Below are 11,904 nucleotides of genomic sequence, written 5' to 3'. Positions count from 1 at the left end.
AAAGGTGTCTCACCAATAGTTTCAAATACTCGAGTGAATAACATACATCTTTTTCTTTTTTCTTTCCTCTTTCAAAAAGGAATAATGTCTTCTAAAATTTCAAATTTTCCTACTTCAGTTATGAAACCCAATGACATTCCTGATACTAAGCGTTCTACTGCAAATTTTCATCCTGGCATTTGGACTGATCATTTCCTTTCATTTACCTCTGATGATGCATTGGTAAAACTAAATTTCAAATTTATTTTATTGAATATTTTATTTTAATTAGTTGTCATTTATTTTGTGTGTATAACTTTTATCTGATACTTTTGTATTTTGAATAATTTAAAATTTTTATTCTTCTAATTTCAGAAATTAGACGATGGAATGAAAGAACAAGTTGAAAAGTTGAAAGAAGAAATACGGATGATGTTGGTTGTTTATGTGGAAAACCCATTGGAGAAGCTGAAGTTGGTTGATTCGATCCAACGACTAGGTGTATCTTATCATTTCGAGAATGAGATTGACCAAATCTTAGAACATTTATATGTGTCTTATTCCACTTTATTGAATAAAGATGGTGATGAAGATCTCCATACTATTGCTCTTCTATTTCGACTTCTCAGGCAACAAGGTTATAGGATTTCATGTGGTAAGTTATACACAAACAATTTTTTTTTTTGTTTAGTTTAAAAAATTATGTTTTGTTTAAACTGCAAATTAAGCTTCTACATACTATTTTTCATTATTATTTTCGGTGTTATGTTGCCTTCTTTATTGGATTGTTTTAAAAGATCGAGCCACATTTAAAAATTAAACAAAGAAGTATTTTTCTTATATTGAAATTTGGCTAAGACTACCCGTATTTAATTAAAAAAAAAAAGATGAAAATTAAATCATTGGTTAAAAACGTTGTAAGAAAACGTGCACAGTTTTTTAAAAAAAATATAAAGAAAAAACTAATGCCCTTTGTTAACCATTTTGACCTTATTTGGTAACCATTTGGTTTTTGTTTTGAAAATTAAGCCTATAGATACTACTTTTATCTTCAAATTTATTTCTTTATTATCTACTTTTTACCAAGCCAAAATTTGAAACTAAAAAAAGTAACTTTAAACTTGTTTTTATTTTAAGATTTTTTCTAAGAATTAAACCATTCTATTTAAGAAAGACGCAACTTATTGTAAGAAATGAGAAGGAAATAGTCTTGATTTGAAAAAAATAAAATACAAATAAATAAATAATAATAATAAATAAATGGTTACCAAACCAGACAGTTGTGTTTGATTTTTTGTCTTTGAAGGTTAAACTTATTTCCTTCCCATTTTTTATAATGATTTGTATCCTTCCTAGTACAATGGTTGAATTCTTAGTCAAATTTCAAAAAACAAAAACACATTTTTAAAAACTATTTTTTAAGTTTTTCAAATTTTTGCTTGGTTTTTTAAACCATTAATAAAAGATACATAACAAACGAAGAAATTTGGAGATAAAAGTAGTGTTTATTGACTTAACTTTCAAAAACAAAAAACAAAAAACGAAATGGTTACCAAATGAGACTTAAACGAGTATCAAAGAGAGTCTTGAGACAAATTAAAAGTTACGAATAAAGAATTTGGACTTCGAAAATTTTAATTATAATTATAATTTGTTTAAGAACTATTTATTAATTTTTTATGTCTAAACTTAAACAGATATATTCTCAAAATTCATGGACAATAGTAGAAAATTTAAAGAATCATTGGGCAATGATGAAAGAGGAATTTTGAGCCTATATGAAGCATCATATATGAGGGGACATGGAGAAGCTGTGCTTGAGGAAGCTCTTGAATTTACTACCACACATCTTAAAACATATATTGAATACTCCAATAATCCTCATTTTGTATCTGAAGTTAGCAATGCCTTGAAATTGCCTATTAGAAAAAGTATTACAAGAATCAAGGCAAGAGAGTATTTGGGAATATACCAACAACATCCTTCCCATAATGACACTTTGCTTACATTCTCAAAACTAGACTTCAACAGATTACAAAATCTTCACCAAAAGGAGCTAATTGAAATCTTCAGGTACTCCTACCATTATAATATGCTTCCATTTTCGTATCAATCAAGATAACTCTAACGGACTTTATTGTCATTATTTGTAGATATGAACCGTTATAATATGTTTATATTTATTATCATCATCATCATCATCATCATCATCATCATCATCATCATCATCATCATCATCATGATGATGATGGGTGCAAATGGTATCGAAATTCCAACTACTAGGAAGAAAGGTTTTGGTAACAATCATAGTTTAATGTTCGTTTGGGATTTGTATTTGCATTCCTAAAAAGTGATTGAGGAAAAATCTTAGCCACCTACCCTTTTTGGTAAATCAAATTACTAATTAATATAAGAGAATCGGGTCTAAATTTTAACTATGCTGTCAAAACTTTTAGATTCAAGGTTTTCAAAAACTTTGTTAATTTGTTAACGATTTTAATAAATATGTTATAACAATATCCAGCCACATTAATATATTTTGTCATATCTATTTTTAAATTTTAATTGATTCAATTTTTAATAATAATTATGTTTAACTATTATCAAATAATTTTGATTAAACTAAATTAGTTAAAATTTAAATCATATGAAATTAAAAAAATATATTGTAACAAGTTATAAATTAACTATCCAAATGAAAACAAGTAAAATAATAGGCCTATTTTGATTCATATAACTAAACCATACAAATTTAATTATAATTTACCAAATATTATTTTAATTCTTTTTACAGCTGATTTTTCTATAAAAAAAAAAAAAAAAAACACTGTACACTAATTATTTTAAAGGAAAATTTTCAAGGATAGAAAAAATATCAAACTATTTATAAAAATATCTAGAAAAAAAAAAGACATGGATAGTTATTAGTGTCTATATTTAACCATGTACATGCTTTCTTCTCTAAAAAAAAAATGAAAGGAACAAAATATTCATGCAAACGTTAATCAAGAATCCATTTCATTTTAGTTTTCTTTTTTGTTCTTTTCTTTTATTTAGTACAAGTGGGTATGGAAACTTGAACCTAACATTAGACATGAAAATTCTTTAAAAGTACAATACTTATTCAGATGATTTTTCAAAACATTGATTTCGAATTGTTAGGTAATACATTTTTTTTTTTATTCCGACAATATGTCGGGTGAGAAAATCAAACATCTATGTCAAGGTCGATATTCGTATTCAAAACTTGATTTGATTTTTTAAAATTAAATATTGATAAAAAAGTAGACAAAAAAAATGGAAGAAATTGAATGTTTATAGGTCTGATTTTCAAAAACGAAAAATTAAAACTCAAATAGCTACTTAACCGCAAACAAGTTCATCTATGATTTGACTGAAACGAATTATTAATCTATTATTAATATCTTTTATTACTTGCATCTAATAATCAATGTTGATCGTATGATGATTACATTGGAGTTAACATGCAAGAAGCGGAAACAATTAGGATCTTAAGTACTCCAATTCCATCAATTTTAGCAATCTAGCAATCATGTTCATATGAAAAAAATAGGGTTTCATAAATTATACCATTGTTGAACTCTTCAATTACTGAAATCAAGTTTAAATCTTCACATCAAAACCTTGTAGATCACAATTTTATATTCCATACATATCTCTAGGAACTTAGATTGGGTGGTGGAACCCAAAATGAAGTTGAATCATGAAGGAATTTTGGAGAAATTTTCCAGATTTTGTGTCAATGATCTAGAGTGAACATCTTCTCTTCCAACCTTCAATTGCATCACTTTCTTGGCATATGTCATTTTTTTTTTTTAATTTTCCTTTAACATGCAATTTCATTTCCTAGGAGTTTGACACAAATCCCACTTAATTTTAATGGTAATATGAGTATTTAAAGTGGAAAAATCCCACTTAGGGTATTTTTCCATTTTCAATTGAACTTTTTAATTTTAAATTTAAGATTGAATTTTTATTTTGAAATCAAAATTCAAAAAGATAAAATGTAAAAATAATAATATTAATTCAATAATTAATAATTAATAATTAATAATTAATTCTAACAATTAATTTCAAATGATTAATTAAACAACTTTAATTAATTAAACTAATTTAGTATTAAATTAAATTAAACACCACTTTTCCAACATGAAGCCTTATTCATGTAATTAATATTTAAATCATATATAGTTTCTAATTTTTCAATTTTGTTTAATTTTATAATTAAACGTATAATTATATCATGTATAATTACTAATTTCCTTAATTTGTATTTGAAGGCTTCAATTTTATTCATCGCACGGTTCTAGGGTTTAGTCTGTTTATATGCTAGTAGGGGAACTTAATGGACCTACAAATCATGGGCTCCAACGATCTGAGATTAACCTACTAAACTCTTTAACCTAATTAACCAACATTCGTTAACTACTAGGTCACTCCACTAAAGCTCAGTAGTTGCACTCACCTCACTTTTGATATATTTGTGTCTATCTTATTTAACCATAATCAGTAAGTCGACCCTTCAAAGGTTCTTCATAATAACGGTCGGGTCAAAAGTTGTTTTACCCCCGAGATTACATCATGCTCTTTAAGTATCGCCGAACCTTAATGAACAATTGGTTTGTGATCAAATCACTAAACCGAGTTCCTCTCGGGCCAATGAGAGGGTGGGACCCTTTGTTCAAGAACCACAGTTATTACTTAAGGGAACAACTTCTCTACTATCCAGTCTTACCTATGAAATGAGAGGCTTATTAAGCCGGTGCTATAGGGCCAACTCTTACCTATGCAAATCTAAGGATAGTTAGCTCAGGATTAAATTCAATTTAACTAGGTCATTGCTTTGAAATAGCCGTTTTAAATAGTACACAATGTTATAAATTAAGAATCACTTATTTCTTGGTCGGTATTATACAAACTCTTTGTATAGGATGCCCACTCGCATGTCTCTGCATAAATGATTTAAGATTACATCGTTTATACTAAGTACAAAGTAAGCCACATCTAATAGTGTTTCCAAAATAAGGTACCGAGCCTTATCCGTATACTATAAACCATTTTGGCTATCTACTCGAACTTGATCTACTCTTATATCTCCACTTAAAGTCCAGGTACTCATGTAACAACCATGGATCGTAGTTTATTGGATTTGATACTATTTACATATTCTAAAAGAATTTTATTGAACAAAAGTTGAATAACATCTTTATTGCAAATAGATTATAATACTCTTATAAACAGCGAGTTCTAGGACATATAACCGAACAGATTAATGACAATGATTCATTGTCATTCAAATGAAATATGAAAAAGTAGAAAGGATAAATATATGTTATCAAGATTTTAATTTTTAGAGTCACCCATCCTTGTTCTAAGGAAAACTAAATACAAAGTAAAATGAGATAAAAAAGTTCATACAATTTTACTTAATATCAGAGTTGATATACTTATTTATCAGAGTTAATTCCTTTTTCTTCCCATAAAGAAATTATTTCTACATTTAACGTTGATCTTTGTTGATAACAATGAAAATTTTGAAATAATCTTAATGCAAATAATAAATTAGTATAGGTGGTGGAAAGAATTGAACGTCCCAACGAACTTTCCATTTGTGAGAGATAGAATTGTGGAGAATTACTTTTGGGCATTGAGTGTATATTTCGAACCTCATTTCAATGTGGGAAGGAAAATATTGACTAAAGTGATCGCCATGGTCTCAATTATGGATGATATTTATGACGCTTATGGAACATTTGAAGAACTCCAAGTCTTCACTTTAGCAATCAACAGGTTACTTTCTTTACCCTCTTACTTGCTTCAAAATTCTTTTTCAATTTTATATGTATAGTCCATATATACTTGAAACAGAATTGAGTATGCTTTAATCAGTTATACAATGTCTTTAATTTTTTAGATGGGACATAAGCATGATTAATCTACTCCCGAAGTATATGAAAGTTTATTATACAACTATGCTCGATCTTTTCGAAGAGGTTGATAACGAGATGGCTAAGGATGGAACATCGTATCGTGCCCACTTTGCAAAGGAAGCGGTAATTAAATATCATCCTTCTCATAATTTCCTATTAATACCATTAATCTTGCTATCTTTCTTTGCATGTATAAGAAGTTTCAACTTTATTTATGTGTGAATAGATGAAAAGGCAAGCTGAATCCTATTTCAAAGAAGCTGAATGGCTGAACAAAAAGTATAAACCAAAATTTGAAGAATACATGGAAGTGGCTCTAGTTAGCTCAGGTTATGGGCTACTTGCAACTATTTCATTTGCTTGCATGGGTGACATTGCAACTCAAGAGGTATTTGATTCGCTTTCTGAGTGCCCCAAAATTCTTGAAGCCTCAACCACCGTTTGTAGACTAATGAATGATCTTGTCTCCGACCAGGTATGGGTCGCTCTCACTACTTCAAATAAGCCAATAATATCACATGGATTCAAGTATCAATCGATTTCACGAAATACATTTGTCGATATATCTACAGTTCATGATATTTAACAATGACATTGAAATTTAATATAACTATTATAAATATTCATAAAATAATAAAAAAATTAATCTATTAATCCAAATTAATATGACTATAAAATGCTAAAAACAATATATAAGAGTGAAAGGCCAGAGATATAGATGCCGTAAACTTCTCTCCGATAATAAACCCTAAATAGTAATCAAAGAACAGATTCGGTGATGGAAATATGAGATGGACACGCAACACAGCAGTGATTAAGAAAGAGATTGATGAGAATATGGAGTTGAAAGCATGGAAAGTAACTTTGCCCCTATTCTCCTATGAGTCTTAATGCATTTGTTCTTAATAACTTCTAAATTATTCTAACATTAGGAGAGAATAGCTTGTATAAATATAAGTTGTCAAATATATTTTCATAGTTTATAAAACAGCAATGCTCATAGAGACTAACATTTTTGGGGAAAAAAACAATCGACAAGAAACTAACGGGAAGAACTAGTTATCTAGATTTATTGAAAGTCGAGAGACAAAAATTAGACAATTAAAAATACAGAAACCAAAATGAAACAAAACTCAGAGTTTAAGAATTAAGCAGTGTTTTAACATGAAAAATATATTTATTATTAATTCAAATGAATTTTACAATTCTTATGATTCAACAATATTGATATATATATTATATATATATATCTCCGTAAAATTGAAATTTTGATAACTCACATTGGCATTGATAACATCAAGCTTTGCTCCAATATTAATTTATATATGTTTACCTTTTTAATTTTTGTAGTTTGAGAAACAAAGAGAACATGTCGTCTCTGCCACTGAATGTTACATGTACAATTATGGTTGCTCAGAAGAAGAAACCTGTGCTGAATTTCGAAAGCGAGTAGAAGATGCATGGAAGAATATAAATGAATGTTGTTTTCATCCTGCCACTGTTCCAATGCCATTTTTAATGTGTGTATTAAATCTCACCAGATTTATTGCCTTGCTTTATTCTGACGAGGATGGATACACAAATTCTAAGGGTAACACAAAAGTTCTTACCAAGGCTCTTCTTGTTGAACCAGTGCGTCTTTAACTATTTAATGAGGCAACGTTTGTGAAATCCAATATTTATGGGTCAATTGTGTACTTATAACTTGTAATATATAGAATGTGAAGGGTCCATAATGATATTATGTTTATGAATATAGTGGTATGGGTTTTAGTGATGCTTCTAGTTTATATGAGTTGAATTAACTTTGTGTAATAATTTTTTTGTTCTCTTGAAATTGTAGTTGAAATCACAGTACTATTGTCTACTTAAATTAATGAATTTACTTCTTGATTCAACAAGTTTATCCAAATCACCACAAAAGTTGTATGTTTTCAAGCCTCCGTCTTTACTTTCCTCAACCTCTTGGAAATTACCATATTTATAATAGGAAAACTCTCTTCCACTGCTTATGTAAAATGGTTGGGATAAAAAATTATTAAAGTGTGTTTTGAATATATTTTCAAGTGTGAATATTCGACTGAAGGAATGAGTCACATGGGGAATTGTAAGCCCCAAAGTCAGAGGAACGAGCATTTTTGAGGACTAGCCCCCTTCCCATTACTCGACGAAGGCTATTGTCCGATCCTCTTTCATGAGGAATCGTTTTAGTTAGATTGTACCCAAGCCCGCCTCCACTTTCTTATGTTAAAGAGGTCTTAATTGCTTCATGAGACTGAAAGCTTCTTTCTTCCATAGATATTTGTTCGTCAATCTTCAATAATTTTTTTTTGCCCAATTTTTTCCATTTAAATTTGTTTGATCGATTTGCAACCAAAAAAAAAAAAAGATTGAAATCAAATTTTTGTTCTACTCCATTTTTATTCCATTAAATTTGTTCGTCATCGACTATAACATCAACGAAAACCTCATGACTTAAAGAAACTTGCGATACCTGAGATATGCCATCTTCTTCCCTTTGGTAAATAAGTGGATGAAGTTTTTGATAGAATAAATACTTTAAATCTATATTGAATAGATAAACCCTAGGATCATTCATGTCAAATTGTCAAGAATAATAACATACCGGATTCCATTGAGAAACTAATGATAACTTCAAGATGATGATAGTTGACTAGGGTCTTCCTCAACCAAAACTCCGAATGCCCTTAGTGGGATCTCTCTCTAGATGGGATTTAAGAAAGACTGAGTGCTTATTGTTTTTGGTATGTTGGGGACCATAGCCCTAAGGTCTCTTTGTATACTAGTTCAATAAGGCTTCTCATTAAACCCTAATTAACTAGGAATAGGCTTCTACCCATTAAGTCCATACTCAATTAGAAAACTAGGGCCTTAATTAATTAGATCACATAATAGGGTCCAATCTAATAAAATAACCCAATGTGATAAATTATTAATCCACATACATAGTCCATACTTTAATTAAATATATTATTATTTAAATATGTCTAAGAATGTCCCACTTGGGCTATGTGTACCTGATATAATTAAATCAGATAAACCTTAAGCGCGCATAAACAAGTTCTTTCAATAATAGAATTCCCCTTTAGTTCAATCTGGTCCATCTACTGTATTAGCATGAAATCAAGGCGGCTTTCGTCACTACCCTTGTAACTAAACCTTCCTTGATCACCAATTCCAATACATTCAATGACATAGATCCAGTATGGATGGATAGCATGGAAACTACATGTAAAGTGATCTAGATCATGCCTGTTTCCAACTGGTCCAAATTCCTTAATTAGATAAGTCTAAAAAACTTTATGCAAAACTGCATGCATGATAAACGAGTTCAGATGATAAAACATAAACCATAAACTTTATTCTATATAGAATATAAACAAAATATGGTCAAAGAACATCCTCAATAACAAACTTCCACTAAACCATGGAATCAAAAAAGTAACTAACACCCATGTGAGCAACATGCTCATGAAAAACTTTGGGTGGTAAACATTTAGTCAATGAATCTGCCACCATAGAGTTTATTCCTATGTGTTCTATCGAAATTTGACTATTTTGAACTTTTTCTTTAACAACCAGAAACTTCACCTTTACATGCTTTGACTTCGTATTGCTTCTATTGTTGTTGGAATATATCATTGCCAACTTACTGTCACAAAATAATTTTAGTGGCCTTTCTATTGCAACCACTATCCGTAGCTCAGTGATAAAATCTCGCAACTATATTCCATGATTGGATGCCTCATAACATGTTATAAGATCTGCAACCATGGTAGAAGAATCCATACGTGTTTGTTTAACACTTTTCTAAGATACAACTCCTCTAACCAACATGAAGATATAGCCTTAAAGTGGATCGCAAAGTGTCTTGACATCCAACATAATCATAATCAGAATCAGAATACCCAATGAGCTCCAAAACTTATGATCTCCGATAAGTGAGCATATAATCTTTTGTTCTCTGTAAATACCTCATAACCCGTTTGGCTACTTTCCAATGATCCATCCCCGGATACTCAAATATCTGTCTAACACTCCAACTATGAATGCAATATCTAGATGCGTACATACTTGAGCATACATTAGACTTCCAATGGCCGATGCATACTTCTGCATTTCTTTAGTCTCGAGTGTGGTCTTGGGCCATTGACCTGAATGAAATTTATCACCTTTAGTGATCAGGGTATCTCTCAGCGCACAATCTTTCATGCCAAATCTACTTAAGATTTTTTTAATGTAGTTCTTTTGTGACAATCTCAAAATATCTTGAGAACGATCTTGCAGTATTTCAATTCCTAATACAAAAGAAGCATCACGAAGATCCTTCATCTCAAAATTTCTTTTGAGAAATCTCTTAGTGTCATGCAATATACCTACATAATTACTAGCTATGAGTATGTCATCAATATATAACACCGAAAGATTGATTTACTCCCACTGAACTTGTGATATACACAATCTTCCACTATGTTCACCTTAAAACCAAATGAGGTTATGACTTCATAGAATTTGTGATACCATTGACGAGAGGCTTGCTTGAGAACGTAGATGGATTTCCTTAATTTGCATACCATGACTTTGAATTACCAAACACAAATTTTTCTGGTTGCACCATATAAATCGTCTCGTCAGTGTTCCTATTGAGAAACGCAGTTTTTACATCCATCTGGTGTAGCTCTAAATCAAAGTGAGCTACTAGTGCCATGATTACCCTAAAAGAGTCTTTCGATGAAACCGGAGAGAAAGTCTCTTTGTAATCAATGCCTTCCTTTTAAGTAAAACCCTTTGCAACAAGACGAGCCTTATATCTTTCGATATTGCCATGTGAATCCCTTTTGGTTTTAAATATCCATTTACAACCTATGGGTTTCACTCCTGATGGCAGTTCGACAAGTTCCCAAACGTCATTGTCTTTCATGGATTTTATTTCCTCTTCCATAGCACTTATCCACTTTTGAGAGTTAGAACTTTGTAAAGCTTGTTGGAAGTTGATTGGATCATCTTCCATTACGCCCACATCATCCTGATATTCTTGAAGAAACACAATATAATCATCTGGAATTGCACTTCTTCTCTCTCTAGTAGATCTTCTTAATGGCACTTCTTGAGGTTGTTGAGTTTGAACTTCAGGTTCAACAACGGGGACTTCAATGAATTGGAATTGGAGCCTAAACATCATTTATAATCACATGAGGAAAAGAAACCAATTCCTCTTCAAAGACAACTTTCCTTATGTTATCTTCCCCCCAAACTCAACATCCTCAAGGAATCTAGCATTTCCTGTCTCAAACAATGATCTAGAAGTGGGATCATAAAACTTGAAACCCCGAGAGTGCTCAGAATACCCAACAAAATAGCAGCTAATAGTTCTTGAGTCCAATTTTCTTTCATTAGGCCTATAAGGCCTAGCCTCAGCTAGACAACCCCATATGTGAAGATGCCTAATACTAGGCTTCTTTCCTGTCCACAGCTCATAAGGGGTTTTGGCTATGCTTTACTAGGTACCCTATTAAGGATATATGTTGCAGTCTTTAGTGCCTCACCCCAGAGGGATTCTAGTAAGAGAAGAATGACTAATCATACTTCTTATCATATCCTTAAGTGTTCTATTTCGCCTTTCCGCTACACCATTCATGCTGGGTTTGCCCGACATAGTGTATTGCAGGATGATTCCACATTCCTCTAGGTATTTGACAAAGGGCCCTGGACATTGTTCACCTGATCCATCATATCTACCGTAATATTCACCACCATGATCAGATTTGACAGCCTTAATTTTCTTTCCAAGTTGAAGTTCAACTTCAGCTTTGAAAGACTTGAAAACGTCCAAGGATTGAGAACTTCTCATGAATTAAATATAGGTACCCATATCTTGAATAGTCGTCTATGAACGTAATAAAATATTGTTGTCCATTCCAAGAGGCCGTAGGGAATGGACCACAAATGTCTG

At 30.9% G+C, this 11,904-nt stretch overlaps 1 protein-coding gene across 1 annotated transcript; it reads left to right on the top strand.

Moving 5' to 3' along the window:
- Positions 1-7,831, top strand: LOC150032490 ((+)-gamma-cadinene synthase-like). The gene is made up of 7 exons (XM_090306625.1): positions 1-222; positions 355-634; positions 1,677-2,052; positions 5,572-5,790; positions 5,915-6,053; positions 6,157-6,405; positions 7,281-7,831. Exons 1-7 carry the CDS (start codon positions 85-87, stop codon positions 7,572-7,574), a joined length of 1,695 nt encoding a protein of 564 aa, XP_090162751.1. The 5' UTR covers positions 1-84; the 3' UTR covers positions 7,575-7,831.
- Positions 7,832-11,904: the final 4,073 nt, after the last annotated feature.

The sequence above is a fragment of the Benincasa hispida genome, chromosome 11 (genome assembly GCF_027475165.1).
Source record: "Benincasa hispida cultivar pf3 chromosome 11, pf3_genome.v1.1, whole genome shotgun sequence".
NCBI lineage: Eukaryota > Viridiplantae > Streptophyta > Magnoliopsida > Cucurbitales > Cucurbitaceae > Benincasa > Benincasa hispida.
This window is presented reverse-complemented; position numbering and strand designations above follow the sequence as displayed.

Coding starts and splice junctions, on each gene's coding strand:
- LOC150032490 (XM_090306625.1), top strand. CDS start 85: ATGTCTTCTAAAATTTCAAATTTTCCTACTTCAGTTATGAAACCCAAT. Junction 223..354: donor TTACCTCTGATGATGCATTG/GTAAAACTAAAT, acceptor TTCTAATTTCAG/AAATTAGACGATGGAATGAA. Junction 5,791..5,914: donor TTCACTTTAGCAATCAACAG/GTTACTTTCTTT, acceptor TTAATTTTTTAG/ATGGGACATAAGCATGATTA.